Source organism: Gavialis gangeticus, unplaced genomic scaffold, assembly GCF_001723915.1.
Source record: "Gavialis gangeticus isolate Ggan-Ray unplaced genomic scaffold, GavGan_comp1, whole genome shotgun sequence".
Lineage (NCBI taxonomy): Eukaryota > Metazoa > Chordata > Crocodylia > Gavialidae > Gavialis > Gavialis gangeticus.
In genome coordinates this window covers 29,682,344-29,701,415 of record NW_017729000.1, presented here as the reverse complement: position 1 = coordinate 29,701,415, position 19,072 = coordinate 29,682,344, and the positions used below count along the sequence as shown (strand labels likewise).

At 42.3% G+C, this 19,072-nt stretch overlaps 1 protein-coding gene across 1 annotated transcript in view; it reads right to left on the bottom strand.

The window, feature by feature from the left end:
- Positions 1–1,681: 1,681 nt before the first annotated feature.
- HMMR (hyaluronan mediated motility receptor) overlaps positions 1,682–19,072 on the bottom strand; it is a 36,493-nt gene continuing 19,102 nt past the window's right edge. Inside the window, exons 8-18 of the mRNA XM_019506494.1 lie at positions 17,714–17,788; positions 15,974–16,131; positions 13,662–13,810; positions 13,085–13,299; positions 12,201–12,317; positions 7,796–7,954; positions 5,371–5,523; positions 5,152–5,251; positions 3,332–3,508; positions 2,642–2,810; positions 1,682–2,426 (exon numbers count right to left, since the gene is read on the bottom strand). Coding sequence (XP_019362039.1) covers positions 2,413–2,426; positions 2,642–2,810; positions 3,332–3,508; positions 5,152–5,251; positions 5,371–5,523; positions 7,796–7,954; positions 12,201–12,317; positions 13,085–13,299; positions 13,662–13,810; positions 15,974–16,131; positions 17,714–17,788 — 1,486 coding nt within the window. The 3' untranslated portion in view covers positions 1,682–2,412. The remainder of the gene's footprint in view (positions 2,427–2,641; positions 2,811–3,331; positions 3,509–5,151; positions 5,252–5,370; positions 5,524–7,795; positions 7,955–12,200; positions 12,318–13,084; positions 13,300–13,661; positions 13,811–15,973; positions 16,132–17,713; positions 17,789–19,072) is intronic.

Sequence of the window (19,072 nt, the reverse complement as noted above, 5' to 3'; positions counted from 1 at the left end):
GAGATATACCACAGTGTTCCATAATAGCCGTAAGGGACTCTGCCACATTGGCCAGGTCACAGTGCCCAACTGCAGGGCCCTTAAGATTTCTAGTTTTGGTAGATGGGCCAGATAAGGAGAAACTGGTAAAGCCCAAATTAGGATGTGTGCATGTGATGGGTTTGTGAAACAAAGAAATATGCTGACAGGACAAAATGTGAACAGTCTGACAACCACAGACACACCAATCGGTGATGCCTAGGAGATGGAGTCAAAAGAGAGAAACAATACAAAAGGAAGGATTTCATAGCAACAAAGGGTCCCCCATGAAGGGAACCCGAGGCCACCATGGACAGAGAGCACACGGCCAGCTTGTCTCATTCTCTCACCCCAGTAGTGGTTAGCCTTCAACCTCCAGGCTGCTAACATCTGACATTCAAGAGGGAACCTCAGAGTGAAGCTCATGTACTGGCCAGATGCATCTCGACTCCGTGAATCCTGGGACTGGCAGACAGAGTTGTTTGCATTATTCTTATCTGCTATCACTGTCTGTCAATAGAATTAGGAGGCGTGGTTGGTCTTAAGATTTTGGGTCTGCCTGGAACAAGGTATCTGGGTCATAAATCTAGTGCCAACAGTTGGGAGAAAGTACTCCTAGATTCCAATCCCTGCTCTCAGTGCCATTTATGCTGTTTAGCCAATATGTGTAATATCTAACAGTCCTGGGATCAGGGACTCCCCTCGCCACTGCACTGGAGCATCAGTCTGTCAGACTTTTTTTCTGGGCCTATGAATCTTGTACTCAAGGATGCAGCATTACAGGGCCCCTCAACACACTGCATTTATAGTGCAATTAAGGCGTTAAGAGGCCAGAGTGCCATCAAGTAGAATATTTTTATGGCTTGTTTGTATGGCATCTTCAGCTGAAGGTGTGGCATGTCTGTGGATTACCTTGGGATCCTGAATCACCTCTGGTGTGGCCTTGAGGATGAAAAATGAGCTGCAGATACCCAGCTTTCAAATGGCCAGTGCAGCGGGAGCCTGGGATCATGATCTTGACTTTCCACTGCATAGTCAAGTGTAAAGTGCCTGACAGGGATCTGATCTCGGTTCCCAAGAAACACATGTCCTGCCATGAACACGTGACACAGCAGAAGGCACAAGTGTTGGGATCAGATCCCACGACACCTTTAAATTAACATGTGCCAGGGGACTGATTCAATAGGAAAGGTAGAGAGTGCCTCTTAGCCTGGTGGTTGGGTTATTCTCCTGGGAAATGGAAGATGTAGATTTGACATTAAGTCTACATCTTTCTCTGTGAGCAAATGCTTAGGCAAGAATAGGGCATTCTTTAGCTTAGGAAAAGGAAAAGTTCATGCAAAATACTTGTTGATCATTGTACTGTTAGTATTTTTTCCTACTTGTGGTCGATTTAAGACTTCACACTGATTCATTTTCAAATATTTAATTAAAATATAGCAAAAGCTTACAGCTCAAGTTATTTAAGCCTTATATTGCCTTTTTTATAGTTTCATATAAGAAGTTTTATAGAATGAGATCTTTACACACATTCCCTTTAAAATCTTCCATCCAATAAAGAGAGACTCCTTTATGTTCTTCCCCACTCCAAGTCTTATGTTTAAAAATTGAAGGGGTATAAGACTGGAGAGTTTAACATTTGTGCACGATGACTGATGTATTCTGAGAAAGAAACCATGTACTCTGAGAGGTGGGAAAATAGACAAGCCAAATAAGATTTCCCCACCCTCACCTGTTTGTACTGAAGTTGACCAGAAAGACCTCTTTAAAAAAATCAATGCCTGAAACATCTTGTCCTAAAAATGCTAGTTAGGTGGTCTTTTTTTGTTGATGTGGACCACACTAGAAACTGTCCAGTCATCAAGTGTGCAACTTGATTTTGCATCTGTTCTTTGTTTTAGGAGTCACATGTGAAACAAGACACACAGAATACCTGGATAGTTAAGTAGCTGACACACCAAGACCAAGCCAATTTTGGATCAAAACAGGCTATGTTTATTTCATGTACTACAGCTGTCACCTTTTTAAACCACCTGTTCTTCTGCAGGGCCATAAATTCCACCTTACACTGTTAAGCAGAACAACAAAACAAAGTACTTAAACAGTTTAGGCTGACTTGACACCACCCTGTTCCACACAGTGAAGAGGTAGCTGACCAGGGACTCTTTGAAGTACATAATTATCCACAGCCTTAGATGTGCCAGGGTATAACCTAGTATACATGGTTAGTTTAAAATCCAGCACTTGATTTTTATTTTAAAATAAAGTCTTTGTTAAGCTGTTTTGTAAGTGTTCATATTTGACCCAACGTACAAATTCCATTTTTCACCACTTTATAGCGTGATTGCTTGAATCTTCACTGTAACATCTAAGTTTCCTGGCAAGTATACATATTTAACTTCTATTACCTGCAACAGAGAAGCTGCAATGAGCACTTGCATTCACTGTTCACCACAGAACACATTTAACTTTACAACTCAGTATTCTATGCCATTACTGAATTCCGACGAGTTGAGTTGCCATTTCACCTCAAACACAGAAGGCAGTCAATATAAAACCTCCAAGGTCTTGTTTTGGCTAAATTCAAGACAAAGTTCCATACAACTATCAACTGAAAACCCACACTCACCTTCCTTAAAAGGAGTTTTGGGAGCAATATTTTCCTTGCTATCATGCTGGAAAGCTTTAGAAGGATCAAAACGCTTGATGCCCTGTATTGCATGTAGGTGGTCTTGAAGATCTTTGTGAGCTTGTTTTTCCTTAGCTACTTGTGTACGCAAGTTTGAAACCTCCTGAAATAGCAAACATGAATACTTTAAAAGGTTTAGAAATGCATGCATAGACATATCCAAGTTTGTAATAGTAGGAAAAGGTTAGGATGCTACAGAACACTAAACTTTATGGCACCTGGAAGCTTTAAGGAATTATTTACATCCAACAAGGGCATAGCAGCTTAACATACCATAGTTTTTCTTGCCAAAATAAAATTTTTGGGGAGGTCCTAGTATTTTACAACACTTGCTAAGTAAATGCAATTATTCTACAAGAGTCTTGTGTAGGGACACATTTATACTAGAGGCCAAGTTGAAATATTTTTATTAAAGGTCCATTAACTCAAAGTAGAGAAATCTCTGGATTAAAGGAATTTATTCCAACTATAGTAAAGCCCTCTCAAGTGGAACTTAACTTTGTGTTAACAAACTGATATGGAAGTTTTAGGATGCTGAAGTCTACAACAGAAGTGATATACTGGTTTGGGGGAATCAATGTTACGCTTACGGGGCACTTATCAAACTTATGAAAGCTGACAAACCTGTTTAAGTTGGATATTTTCATTTTTTAATTTCATAACATGCTTGATTTTTTGCTTTTGATTCTGATGGCCCAGTAGTTTAGCATATGAATCACTTAGTTTGTTTAGTTCTTCTTGGGCTGCACCATGTTCATTCAGGAGGGCATTCTTCTCTGCCTCAAATGCATCTAGCTGTTGCTGAAATAAAGTTGGAGTGAAAGATCTTACAGTAAGTGAACTCAACATATTGCTGCTTCAGTTTTAGTTAGAAAACAGTTAGCCTTTCCTCTTAAACTGCAGCTTAGTTAAGAAGCCCATGATTAGGTAAGGGATACTTAGCTGCTTAAACTGTAACATAAGTATTTAGTTGGGAAAGTACAGGTTTTCCCTCAATTTATGCAGTACGTGTTCCTGGAAAACTGTGCATAAATCAAATTTGCATAACCCAGGGAACCCAGTTTATAATGTAGGAAATAGGGATACGTTCCCATTATGGTGAGGGAAGGAATAAGGGTGGGACTGGGGAAGGGGCAGGCAGAGGGGTGCGGCGCAGCCTGTCGACCACTCCCAGGGCTGCAGCAGGGAGCAAAGCAGAGGGAACTTTAAGTGGGTGCGGCTGTTACTGCTACATGCACCCCAGGAGGGCTGCGGGCTCGGGAGCTGCGCCAGGCTCTTCCCAGGGGGCATCTGTCCCCAGATGTGCACACAGGACTAGGAACAGGCTGCTGCTGCAGGTGGGGGCCAGCAGCAGCACCGGACTCTTCTCAGTGTTTGGGGCGGGCAGCGGCACTGGGAGGGGGGCTGCTGCTACCCCACAATTCACTGTAGCCCACTCCACCTGCCCTTCCAGTGCTGCTGCAGAGCACTGGGAAGAGTGCAGTGCTGCCAACCCCAGCCTGCAGCAGATCTGAGGGCACACACCCCTGGGAAGAGCCTGGCGCAGCCCCCCAGCCTGCAACCCTCTGGGGGTGTATGTAGCAGTAAGAGCTGCACTCCCTTCCCTGTCCCACACCCACTTACAGTTCCCTCCACTTTGCTCTCTGCTGTAATCCAGGGCCTCCGCTTCTCCCCACTCACTCCAGCCCCTGCTGCACCAGCCCCAGGAGCAGCCAATGCCAGCTACCTGCAGACATTGGGCTGCACCATGCCGAATCCCCTGGGGCCCTACTTAGTTTCATAGTTTCTAGGGTCGGAAGGGACCTGAGCAGATCATCTAGTCCGACCCCCTTCCATGGCAGGAAGAGCACTGGGGTCAAATGACCCCAGTAAGGTGGTCATCCAACCTCCTCTTAAAAACCCCCAGGGTGGGAGCCTGCACCACCTCACTTGGAAGCTGGTTCCACTTGTCCCCACTTGCCCCAGCTCCTGCTGCAGCAAACCCGGGAGCAGCTGACACCACCTGCCTGCACTACGATATGGAACAGCCTAGGAGCTGGGTTGAGTGTGGACAATTGGGACCCCAGGGGGGTTCAGGACATGGTGCAGTCCAGCACCTGCAAGCAGCTGGCATCAGCTACTCCCAGAGCAGCTGCAGGAGAAGCTGGGCGAGTGGGGCCCTGGCCCCAGGGCCCTTTCCCTTCCACCCACAGACTTACCTGCTTGGGGGGGGGCACCTATGCTGATCGCATAAGTGTGTATTTACCTCGCATATAACACATTTTGAGTATAAAAAGAGTCATTTCATAAGAGCAAATTTGCATATACAGAACCCTCATAAAATCAAGTACACTTGTATTATGCCAGTTGAAAGTGACCTAGAATCTTAACAGTTGACTTACACAATGATGCAAGACCTCCAAGTTTCAAATACTGTTTTGAACCAAACCAAGGAAGGGACTAACCTGAAAAGGTTTGGTTTTGTTATGCAAGTCTTCATAGAGAGTACGCCAGGTTTGTATCTCTTCTTTCAAGCCAGCTGCCACATTTTCATCTGTAGTTTTCCTGAATAAAGATACACAAGGGAATTGTATTTTTGCAGTTAACAGAATGCTGGCTGAGCTCCCCTATAATGAATCTAGTTTTAGGTGTATTACCATAAACTTATTCGAAACAGGATTTACCTTGATCTCTCCGCTTCAAGCTGTTTCTTTAACTCTTCAGTTTGTTCTTCCATTTTCTCCTGAAGGTTAATCATCTGTGCATTGTACAAATCATTAGCTTTTTTTATTTCTGTTTCTTTTAAGGCCAACTTTGTCTGAGCATCCAGAAGCATTCTGGGAAGGAGAAAATGATAATGAACTACTGTCAGATTGTCTTGCTGTCTCCTGCCTTGACAACATTTGCTAAAAGAGCTGTCTGAATGTTAACACTAGCAGCACTGTCCGAGTAAGCAGAGTACATGAGAGTTCAGGGATACAGTTAGTTCACTCTACACTCTTTATTGCAGTAATTCAGGCAGTACCTCTTTAAGGAGAGAACAAGCAATATAATTCCAGAATCTTTTAAAGTAAAGTTTACAGGAAGGAATGTTCAGCTCAGTTAGCTTTTAACTGAAGATAGTGCTTTCTGTCTAGTAGTTGTCCGACATTTTAATCAGCTATTAGAACCAGAAATTGCTACCTACTCTGTGGGCCTCAACAAATAGCTAGTCAACTTGGACAGAAAAAGTGTAATTGAGTTATTTATACAAGACAATACTAACATTTTGTTCTTAAAAATCCTTAAATAAAGGCAGCAGGAATTGCTTTAACTTCCATGAAATGCTGAAGTTGACACCCAAATTCACACTAGTTTGTTATATTTTAACATGAACTCAGTGTCCATTCTGGCCACTCTGGGATCCGTGCTTCACACAACTGCTGCTCTAGCTAGCCCAGGACCCACACTGCGCATGATGCCCACAAGCCCCATGCACCCAGGGTCTCAGACTGTAGACGCATGCAGTGCAATCCCGAACCAACTAGGGGATGCCACATGCAGCACAGATCAAGGAGTGTAGGGTGAAGGCACCTGGGCCCAATTCGGCCTATGGGCTGGCCCTGCACCGCTCAGTTTGACACCCCTAGCTTAAATGTAGCCTGATCTCAAGTCTTAAACACCGTGAGGCTTAAGTTAGTGTTGATTTACCTACTGTATTTTAAAGCCCGATATTAGGTTCTATTGCAGTATGCCATAAAGGCCCAGCTTCAAGACTAGATTTAAATTAATGAAAAAGGTTTGATCCACATAAAGTAACTTGAAGTCTGAGGAATGAACTTCAAATTGCAGAAGTTGGATTAATAAAATCATGCTGCTATTTTGAAAAGTTCTAAGAGGTGACAGCAGGGTTACTAGTGCCCAGTTCTGCATAGCCAGTAGAAAGAAAAGTAGATTTCACCTGCCCTCTATTTCCGTGTTCAGCTTAAGACCCCATGGGAATTCAGCATGCAAAAACACCCCACCTAGTGCATGCATGAACACACACACATGGCTCTCACAACAGTGGAGATACACAGTGAGCTCTTGATGCAGACCACACCCCAAATCCAGGATGCTCCAGAGGCCCCAGGAGAGTCGAGAACTAGGTAGCAATTTATCTCAACAGATGATGTGGAAGTTCCTAGCAATGACAGAAGCCTTCTGCTAATTTCTGCCAAAAATAATGTGGGGTGGTTATTTATATTTCTGGACCAAACTTCAAGGTTGTTTTCCATTCTCTTGGCCAGTGACCCAGATGTAGTCTGCAACACTGTCCAGGTTGTGTCTGTTGGAAGCTACGTCTACAGCAGGTGGATTCAATATGTCCTTTAAGAGTTGTGGTACTTTAATGATCTATTTGATGGTTGTATTCTAATACTGGCTGTTAAGACGTACATAGTTATCACATCTGTTTGGTTCAGTAGGTCACTGATACATTTAATTGTACAATTAAGTTGTGTGGGAGTCTAGCTGTGGCCAGAGTTTTAACTAACCTGGGGCAAACCGCTTGTTGCTTGTTTGTGAGGTGGCAGTTAAATGCTTGTGATGCCTCAGAAGAAAAAGGCCCACTGATCAAGTTATAGAGGGATTTTTAAACTATTGGAAGAGTGTTTATGACTCAGTTGGACTGACTGATTTCCCCATAAGTACAGACAGTCTTCTGGATTCTGCATGAAGCCATTTTCAGATTCCATGTGGGTCTACCCTCCAACTCCACAGCACAAAATATATGAAAGGAGAGCTGTCCAACTTCTGAGCAACAGGGGTCACATGCTGCAAAGGCCCCCTGGCTCCTCACTGGCTGCACCAACCTGCCCTTAGGCGCAGAGGCCGGGATTGGAAGCTGGCAGAGAAAGCAGGAACCCAGAGATCCAGGCTGCAGCAAAAGGAAGAGGGACAGAGGAGGAAATGGTGCCAAGGGGATGATGCATGCAGGTGGCAAATTAACTACTTGCAGGCTGCATACAACCCACAGGCCACCACCAGGCCTGCATTACAGCATCATTATTTGTGGTTCTTGTTAAGAACAGCAAGCCATAAATACATCACATGTACCTTCCTCAGTTTAAGGAGTATTCAGTTCCATACCTTGCATATTCTTCCTTGGCTTTATCTTTAGCATGTTCTACCTCCTGCAGTTGCTGTTGGGTATCTTGACTTACTGTCTTCAGTTCAGCTACTTTCTCCTGCAGAGATATATTCTCCAGCCGGAGACTAGATATTTCTTCAGCCATAGATAACTTGTAACTAGAATGAAAACAGAATTGCAGTAAGCATGTTACATGAGTCACAGCCTGTATTTTACAGTGTTCAAATCTCTTGAGGAAATTAAAAATCCATCATGGGTTTATTTGCTACAGTTTTGATACAAGATGTTTTTGAGATACAAGAGACTGTTAGATCTAACAGACTGTTAGAGCTGTAGTAGGCAAGACAGGCAATTATCAGTCCTGTAGAAACAGAACCCTAAGGCTTGGTCCACAATTATTTCCGGCAGGAATTAGCAGAAGGTCAGGAATTAAATTAACAGTATCTTCTGTATTGAGCTATTACTGCTGTCAAGTTTTATTTCTTAATGTTGGCTAGAAGACCTTTTGGAAAAGAATCTTCCCACCCCCCATGCACACCAACATTGTATTTTTCCAATTCTCTTTAAGTGCTTCAGGTAAGGTTTAATCTTCGATGCCAGCATGCACAATGAAACAAGTCTAATTTATCACGTGTAATTGCATGCTGGACTAATGTGTTTAGTTGCTGCCTACAACTAATACATTGGCATAAGAGTTCTTATCCTACAACTTAAACCCACAAGCATGTTCTTGTCCTCGGTATCTTATAAAGTTTTAAGATGATGGTTTGACTGTATATTAAATCATCTTAAAATACTTTGCAACATAAGCAAGTTTCATCTTGCTACCAGTACTGTATTTACTCAAATATAAGACAAGGTTTTTTCTACCAATCAGCATGGGGAAAAAAAGCCCCCATCTTACATTTGCACAGAAGAAAACCTCCTTATAATACATTGTCTATCATTAAACTGCTGCCAGATGCAGTATGTGCTCAATAATGGAAGCCAACTATGAACTTTATCCTCTTGGTTACGGGCAACGACCACAGGAGGAAGAGATATACTGAAGAGGTAAACGGAAGACTGAGACATTGGGGGACACTGAAGTTTGCTGGGGGGAGGACAGGGAGACAACCATCAGAACAAGCACATAATCAGTAAGTTAGGAAACAACTAAACTTACCCCTACCCCAGCCCAAGGACAGGACTCTCCTAAGCACACAAAGAAGCCTAGGGTTTCCAATGGCAGGCTCAGCTGCCTGTACACTATTGCCAGGAGCATGGGGAACAAGCAGGAGGAACTGGCCCTCCTGCTAAGCAACAACAAATATGATCTCATAGCGATAATGGACTTGGTGGGACTCCACCTATGACTGCACCACAGGTACACATGGCTATACCTTGCACAGGAGGGATCATGCAGAAAGGAAGGGTGGAGGTGTAGCTGTCAAGGAGCAGTACACTTCCCTACTAGCTGACACAGGCACCCAAGGAAGGCAACTTGAAATCCTCTGTGTTAGAATACGGGGAGAATGTGGTGAATGGGATATTACTGTAAGAGTCTATTACAGACCTGCTAACCAGGAGGAAGAGCTCAACCATGAATTCTCTAGGGAACTAACAGAGGCTGCACACTCTCGGTGTATGGCTGTCATGGGTGATTTCAATTGCCCTGGCATCTCATGGGAGCAGCATTCTGATCAGTTGTGCAGCTTCCTCACCTGCATTGACAAGCTCTGACTCAAGAAGTCCACAGGCTTGGCCAATGATACTCAACACAAGGCAAGGCGCTGCTAGATCTGGCCAAAGGGGATGATCTAGTGAACGACCTGAGGACTGAAGGGAAGCTCGGTGACAGTGATCACAAATTGATCACCTTCCTTATCCATCACAAAAGCTGGCAATGTATAAATCCTTGACTGTAGGAAAGCTGACTTTCACAAGCTCAGGAGGTTAGTTATTGAGGCCCAGACAGACCATTATCTGCCAGGGAAGGGTGTCCAAGAAGAGTGGTTGCTCCTTATGGACACGATTCTAAAAGCACAAGGGAAGTCTATTCCGGCCCACAGGAAAAGTAGTAAAAAAGGGCTGGGAAATCCCTTTGCTAAATAGGGAATTTGTGGACCTCCTCAATTGTAAAAGAAAACCCTATAAGGGATGGAAGACAGGAAATACCTCTAAGGAAGATTATGCATCACTGGCCTGCACCTGTAGGGAGCGAACCAGAAAAGCTAAGGCTGGTACCAAGCTCAGACTGGCTACAGGAATCAAAGACAATAAAAAAGTCCTTCAGATACACAGGGCATCAAAAGAGAAATAAGGGCAACATTGGACTCCTGCTGAATCAAATGGGGCAGCTGACAACCGATACCCAGGATAAAGCTAATCTCTTCAGTGGTTATTTTGTGTTGGTTTTCCATCAGCCCAAGGGGGTCACCTTGCCTGACAGGACACAGAACTACAAGAGTATGGGTGACCACACACCTACATTTAGTGAAGACCTTGTGGGGGAACACCTTAGGAGGCTGAACATCCGTAAATCAGTGGGCCCTGATGGAATGCACCCAAGAGTGCTAAAAGAGCTGGCCAGCAACATAGCCTGATCATTGGCACAGATTTTTGAGAACTTGTGGCACTCAGGAGAGGTTCCTGAAGACTGGAAGAGGGCAAACATGGTGCCTATCTTCAAGGAAGGAAGGAAGAGCCAGGGAACTACAGGCCAAATCAGTTTGACCTCAATCCCTGGTAAGATCTTGGAAAAAATTATCAAAGAATCCATCAACAGCAGGCTGACAGAAGGCGCCGTTCTGAGATGGCCAACACGGCTTTGTTTCGGGTAGGTCATACTTGATCAGCCACATCTCCTTCTATGACCAGGTGACATGTCACCTAGATGCAGGGGCAGGGGAAGGGGTAAAGAGTTTGATGTCATTTACTTGGATTTCACTGATGCCTTTGACTTGGTCTCCCATGATGTCCTCAAGGCAAAACTGAGAAATTGCAGCCTTGACAACCTTATGGTCCAATGGCTCAGGAACTGACTTCATGGTCAGACCCAGAGAGTGATTTTTGATGGAACTGAGTCAGCATACCATATGGTAACCAGTGACATCCCTCAGGATTCAGTACTCAGACCAGTACTCTTTACTGCATCCAACTCTCGAAGCTCAAGAGTTTAGAGGAGAGCTACGTGCATAATAAGAGGTCAAGAGAGCAGGCCATATGAGGAGAGGTTGAGAGGCACGGGTGGACATCAGAACCTTGGAGAGCATCTGTGCACCAGGGCTCCCCTACAGCAAACAAGGTCCAATGGTCACAAACTGCTGGAAGACTGTTTTAGACTGGACATAAGGAAGAACTTACTGTCCAAGTCTTCACCAGAAGTGGTGCAAGCACCTACTCTGGACATATTCAAGATGTGTTTGGATGATTAACTTGCTGGGGTCCTCTGAACCCAGCTGACTTCCTGCCCTTGGGCAGGTTGCTGGACCAGATGATCTCATGAGGTCCCTTCCAGCTCTAATGTCTATGAAATCTATGAATGTAGCCCACACTGAGCATACTTGTAAAACACATGCCCCATTCTGGGCAAACATACTGATGGGAACCTACCGCGAGGATAGGTTAAGTGCAGTCCATCTGAGTAAGATATTGTATCCATTGTGCTCAGTCCCCTCAACACTGATTTTTTCAAATGTTAGTAAACCACTACAATGAATACTTTTCAACTTCCTCTTCACTCCCACAGCCAAGCAGCACATTTCAATCTCACTTCCAATGATTGCCTTAAATGTCTGGCAAACATCACCAAACATATCTAGATAAGAGGCTCTGTTGCCCCGTCTGTTGGCCTATGGCATGTTTATGGATTATTACAGACCTGCGATCGTGAAGTGGAGCCAGACCAGGTGGTCCCACACCTCATCTGCATATACATTTTTGGAAGATTCCCAGGATGTGTGACAAGAGCACCCAATTCCAGGCATGGGCTGCAGCAGGAAGAAGTTGGGAGAAGAGGCAAAGGGGTAGGCGGAGTGGAGCAGAGGGCAAGAATGGGCCATCTGAGTCCACAGATTGAATTTTCTGTGCTGTAGTAATGGGAGGGGGCAAATTCAAGGCAACCTTCAATACATAGTTTCTATGCCTGGAAAAATCGTAACACATTTATAAGTTTTCCATAGAGAATGTAATTACTGGGAGGGTTTGTCCTATTTCTGAGTAAATACAGTATTTGCATCTTGAGGTGAAACCAATAGTTTCCCCAATAAGCCACATCAGAACATTCTTCATGAGCATCATCACAATGGAGTAACATGATACATGCCACTAACAGTTTGTTAACTTCTAAATAAGGCATGATTTGAATAAGAGAGCAACATATTTTGTTTCAAACTACACAGGAAACATGAGACTTTCAAGTACCTTTCAAATTCAGCAATGTTCTCCCCAAGTTTACGAAGTGTGTTGCTGTGCTCTTCTTGCAACTGGCTCATGGCACTGTTATGCAGGTCACTGATTCTCTGAAGCTCAACATTCTTCCTGAAAAGAGAATTTAACATTCTGTCCCAGAGTCTAAGTTGTACTGGCTATAGGAAAAGGCTTCCTCTTTCAGCTCTCTCGTATACCTCATCCAAACCAAGTTTTATCTACCTGTATATATTGGCACCAAATTTCATGAGTGCAAGCAACATGAAACTTTCTAGCAGTTTTGATTTAAGTTTCCTTAGCTACTGTTTTAAACTTCTTGTCTGTAGGATGTGATTCTTTTTACACTGAAGTAGAGTGTTTGTGGTAAAAAAAACCCTTGCTGACAAGTCTTAGCTATGATCATGAGTCAACTTGGCTTAAACTCATTCCAGACTTTTCCCCACCACAAAACTCTGCATACAAAAACAGATTTTTAGAGCTAAATCTAGCTCATTAGACTTGTTAAGATGTGTATGTTTGTGTACAGAAACCTTAGATTTGGTTCTCTGCCATTATTTTTCTTCCCCCAAAATTAGTTGGGTCTGACAGTTTAATTTATACCTATTCAATTTCCAGTTTAGAAACCAAGTGGCAAAAAGTAAAACTAATTCATGGCTTAACATTTTCCCTGTAAATAAATAGTTTGATTTAGTAAGCATCGTGGTATCCCTCCTATATATTAGGAAAGTAAGATTTTAGTGATCTACTTAGATCTTGTTTACCTGTTGCTTCATCAGGTTGAGTGTTTGACCACGTTTATACACTCACTTTCCAATAGCTTAGTTTAGTATTTCTATTTCTCTGATTAAAAGCAGTAAAAAGTTACTATTTTCACAGACCCTTTGAGTTTTGCTTTTATCTGTGCTAGCTCTTCAGCTCTGGATTTGCTCTCTTGTTCCAGGTGTTTCACCATCTTTTCAGCCTTTTCATCCTTAGCATGCAGTTTATCCAGCTCATTCACTGCTTCTTCTAATTCTTTTTCTAGGAGTCGTCGCTCATTTGTTGCCTCCTCTTGAAACTTGAGCAGCTTCTGGTGCATAGAAGCAGAACACTCCTGCAGGAAGAGTGCATAATTGTAGGATCTACCAGTTTCTTACTAAGCAAAATGTATCCATCCACATTATCTTTCATGCAAAGATAAGCTTTTATCCTAAACATAGACAAACTGACATAGCTAACTACTCTGCTATAATTATGATACTGTAACACCTCCAGAGAGGTGCAACACCTCCAGTGTTTCCAGAATAAGTATGATTTCCTTCCAAGTTAGCTATGCCACTATAGATATGCTGGCTAGTTTTCCATACATAGACAAACTCTGAATTGCCAGTATATTTGGTCCTATGTTTTAAGTTTAACTACCAGAGAAATTCAGTGCTTTCCAATTACATGAGATCAGGTCCTTATGTGGTCTACCTTCTCTTGTTGCAGCAGAGAACAAGTGTCCTCCTGTTTCTGTTGCAGCTTTTGGTGTTCTTGCTCCGCTAGATTCAGTTTCTCTTTCAAGCTTTCTATTTCAGCATTCATACTTTGCTCTCTCTCTTGGTTCTCAGTGAAGAGTTCCTCTACAGAAAATAAGTTATCAATATATCAGCCTTAGAGAAATAAAGATTTGTGCCCTATATGCCTCTGTTAGTGCAGTCTTGAGGTTCTGGAAGGACCCTGTAGCCAGGTACTAGTTTCCCACACTGTCCTGCTTCTTGTTTCAAGCAGACTTAGTCTCGCACAGGATGATTCATCATTCCCACAAGCCTCAGATCAACCTGCTCTTACATCAGATTCCACAGCTGGAACAGGGGAATCTTTCCATGTCCAAGAGGACTCCCCTTGGGGTCATTCCAATGTCTGGGTACCGTCTACAAAAGAGGAACATCGGGAATATCCCTTGTTTCAAGATTATACTTTCCCATTGGCAAGCCATAATACAACAAAACAGCAAAAGGATTTATTATAGAGAAGAAAAAAATTGCCATTTCCACACCCCGCCCCAGAATGAAAAAAACAATGATGAAAACAACCTTAATCATTTTTTTTTCATTCTGCCTCCAAACTAAGTGGTAACATGTCCCACCTTCTTTCCAGACTACTGCAGTCCTTTAAAGCAGTGGTTCTCAACCTTTTTTTTCCCCACAACCAACTGCAGGGAGAAGAGTGCAGCAGCCCAGGGACAGGAGAGCTCCCAGCATGGGTCGTCTTTTGTATGCGGCACCACTGGCATTGCCCCCGCAACCCTGATCTGGGTCACAACCCATGGTTGGGAACCGTTGCTTTAGTCTTCTCAGCATTTCTAAAGATCAGCTTCCCTACTGACTCTACCAGCTTTAAGCCAGGGGCCTGGACTCCCCTCACAAGGCAGAAGAAAATCCAAAGACATCCCTTGTCTAATAGCATCCTCATACCTAAGAGATTCCTCCTAAAGACCTCCAAGCCACCCTTCTTCCAATATTTTGGTTGCTCAACCCAACAATAGACTTTTACATGCCTTGTCTGGGAGGGGCTATTGCTCTTGTTCTTATTCAAACGATTGGCCAATGATACTTAATAGCATCCCTTGTTCATTAGGCATGCGTGCCACAGATCTTTTGACATGTAAATAAGTAACTGTCAGCAGTGGTAGCAATTCCTCAAACATTTTTCTAATAATTAGAGAAGGCACTCAGGAAACTGTAGATGACTGAGGAAACTGAGCTGAGATCCACCTGTTTGGCTGCAGAAGTGACAAACAGCACCAGGATCTCCTCTTTCATCCTGGAATTGTCAGATCACAGCTCTTTCCCTTTGTCTCATTTATGCTTCTACAGTGAGTTCTCTCAAAATGATCAATACTTTGTCTTACTTTACAGCACCACTGAGGGGGATTCAGTGCTTGAGTCTCCCAGGTACTGATGTTAATATAGTATTTCTTCAGATTATGCCTTCAAGGTGTCCCTGAATCTCCTCTCTTGCCCATCTCTATAGCAGTGAGCTGGCTATAACTTCTTGATTAAGCTATGATACAGTTGCAACAATAGATATGCATGGCATAGCATAACCCATACAATGGTATGAATTTTACAAGTGAATACAGCTTTTTTAAAATCTAATGATAAAAGACCAAGCACAAAGTTAGTTAAATCAAAATGGGACCAAACATCTCAGCAGGAAAGAGCCCCCAAATCATTTCTGCATTTGAAGGGAGTTTGTGACACTCCCCCTTCATAGTAGATTTAAAACTACTTCCCCCTACCTGGGCTAAATGAGCCTTTTCTCATCTGAAAATTCCTTTACCCTAAGTTTGAGAAGACAATATTTATCATTAATGATAAGGAACAAGGAAGCTTAAAGATACCATGAAAATCTGCCTCAGAAGATACTGTGATATATGGGAATGAGGAATTATGAAAATGCTGTACTGTGTTGTTGCTTAGAGAACGAGTCTCAACCCAGCAGCTACCAGATCAGAATTCTGGTAGACTGGGAACACTTAATTTGTGTGGAATAAAGAGCAACTCCACAACTACCCATCCTTCCTCTAGCAATCTTTCCTTGCATTTTACCTCCTGCCAAGGGAATATATTGGTTCTTGATAAAGAATGAATAATCATTGGAATCGGGCTTTATGTTCAGACTTGAACGTAAAGAATATTTTTTTTAAAAAAGGAGCATTAGAAGCTCACCAGATAAGCTCTAGTTAATTTTGATGTGCAAGAAACTGATGCCCCAGCTCACAACACATCAAACTAAAATACCTTTTTCTTGTTCAAGCAGCTGGCATCTTGCACCTACTTCTTTACTGAGTTTAGACAACTCCTCCTTTAGGATTACAGTTTCCTGGTCCTTCTGCAGTAGCATCTTCTCCATATGGACAACGTCTAGTTTGTACTTCTCTGCCTCTTCTGCAATAATGCTGTAGGAGAAAATCCAGATGTTTATCACTAATGCATTTCAAATAAATGTTGTTTATGTACTGGCACAATATGCAACAGGATGGATTAATTTAAATCAGAACTAGCAGTTGAACTAGAATTTAGATTAAAAACTCTGTCAGTTGATTTCAATCAATTTTAATCTTGTTTTTATATTTGCATTTTGGTTATTTTCCTCAGGACATATTTTTAATTTGGTAACTATTAAGACATGCTGACTTATGATTACATATATCAGCTATAATGTAGTAGTATACCATGTTAAAACACATTACTATTATACACATTTATTTAAAGCAGTTATATAGTTGAATACTTATTCAGAACCTTATTTTACATTTGCATTATGTTAAAAATGGCAGCCAATTAATTTCTTAGTTCTATAGAATTCACTTGTGATTTGTGCCAAAACATTTGGAAGGAACTGAAATTCAGTTAATTTTAATTCACATCTTTAAGTTTTCAGTTGCCTTAAATGTACTCAGTAAGAAAGATATCCAGAAAATTTAAATCAAGCTGCAGTTAAGGCTCCTTATGATTTCAATTAATTGTTTCTATACTTCAAGACTTGTTTTAGAACCAACAGGTCTCATCTGCTCTCTGCATTGTTATTCAGAGACTGAAAAGAAAAACAGGTCTTTATTTTTTCAGCCATGACTAACCTAGTGGAAGCAAAATATTCTCTTTTCACTCTGTATGCAAAATAGGCAACTGCAGGAGTTGATTCGCTTGAAACAAATTTAGATGAATTATTTGGTTACTGATTTTTGCTACCTGTTTCTTGACCTAGCGACAAACATGCACATTTTAAATAGCTAAGCCATAATATAGGTTGTCATAAAGAAACAAAATTATTTTAAATGAAACCAAACTGATTTGTATCCATCTTGTTTTGTATTATGATGCTACACCTGTTAAGTCCAACTAACTAAGCTATAGAGTTGATACCTCCCTTGTTCCCCACCCCAGGGAAGAAGAATCACAGGTTTTACAGCATTCCCCTACACCAAGTTGTGTAGCAGCACTGAGTTATACCCTCCTCCAATAAGACTAGATCCATCTCAGATTTACATAGATCCAAGTTGACTTAATGCCTGGACAAACGCATGAAAGCACAAAGCTCTGTTCTACTATCTCTCTGGCTTCCTAGTAATGCACCTTTGTTGCTTCCAAAACTCATACCGTTACCCCTTGAATAAGGGTCATGAAAATTAGATGGTTTCCCAGCAGATCAAGTTTCCTTGACCTAGACACCAAACTCTTTCTAGCATAAGGAGGAAACTGAATAATTTCTGCATAAGTAATACTGAAGAGAAGAAACCTTGCTTAAGTCAAAATATTTCAACATGTTTAAAGTTCACAAAACTAAAGAAAAGGACTAAACTTTTCATACAATTATCTGATGATCCTTTCTTATGGAAGGGAAACATATGCTTATTTTTTGCGCAAGTTAACCCATTTACAAATACCATTAAACATTTAGTCTCAAGTCTTTAAATAAAGCTTAAATTTTGTTGATATTTTACTTGTCCAGCCAGACTCTAAGCCACGTAGGTTTGTTACCTGAGTTCTTTAATATATTCCAAGAGTTTCTCAGTATCAGACTCTTCTTCTATCTTCTCTTTCTCAGAGGCAGACCTGAAATAAATGTAGATAGTGTACATGTATGACAGCTGTCAAATATTTAGGAGCAGCTCAAAGCTCAAGACAACTTATGACTAGAGCATTCTCTACCTATGCATTTCTAATATTATGGTAGCCAAAAGATCTCAAACCAGACTACATCTACAAGGACACCAAAACTGGCACGCATTCAGAATGCGTTGGGAGTGACAGAATTTCTTTTCTCAAAGTCAGGCAATACTCAGAATGCCTGTGTACACTCCCCATTTTACTGGAATGGTGGCATATGGTACAATCAAACAATTCATGCAAAGTTGCACAAGAAGCCAATAGCTCAGCCACATATTGAACTTAGGGTTGGAAGGGACATCAGGAGGTCATCTAGTCCAAACTCCTGCTCAAAGCAGGACCATCCCCAAATAGATCATCCTAGCCGAAGCTTCGTCTAGCTAGGTCTTAAAAGCCCCCAAGGATGGAGATTGTATTACCTCTCTGAATAACCTGTTCCAGTGTTTACTACCTTCCTAGTAAGACATTCTTCCTAATATCAAACCTAAACTTTCCTTGCTGCAACTTGAAATCTCTAGTTTGGGTCCAGTGCCTAACAAAATTAAGCCATCACTCCTATGTAACCACACATGCTAAGCTTGCTTTAACTCCTGCTGTTAGACAAAGGGCTACCTACTATATATATAAAATTACTAGCACGATACCTCTCTCTGTGAACTAAAGGTACTCTCTATATGTGAGAGAGAGAGTGAGCAAGTGAGCCTTTAGTTGACAGAGAAAGGTATTGTGCTAGTAAAGGAAAGGATGCTTTATTTGATATGAGCTGGAAGACACAGTATATACATAGGATATATGACATTTTGTCCTTTAACAAAAAAAATCAAGATGAAAGGGACAGCAACTGTCATTTACCAACATGTAAAAATATACCTACTACTAAAATTAGGCCCACCCTGAATTGGTAGGGGTGCGCAGACAGAGATTTTCGTAGCCAATCCCGATAGCTGATTTTTAAGGAGGCATATTGGCTGGTACCAATATGATTTCCAATACGGAGCCTGGCAGCTGGTAAGACTGGTGGAAGGGGAGGGGAAGGGAGGGTGTGGGACTGGGGCAAGTGCTGCCCAGCCAGGGCAGGTGCAGCACGGAGCCACAGCTCATTCAGCACTCATCCGGCAGCTCTCAGCACTTGTCTGAGAGGGCGGGGTGCATGTGCCCCTGGATCTGCGCAGGGCAGGCTGGTGCTGAGCCAAGCTCTCTTCCCAGTGGGGCGGGGCTGCACTGGGAAGG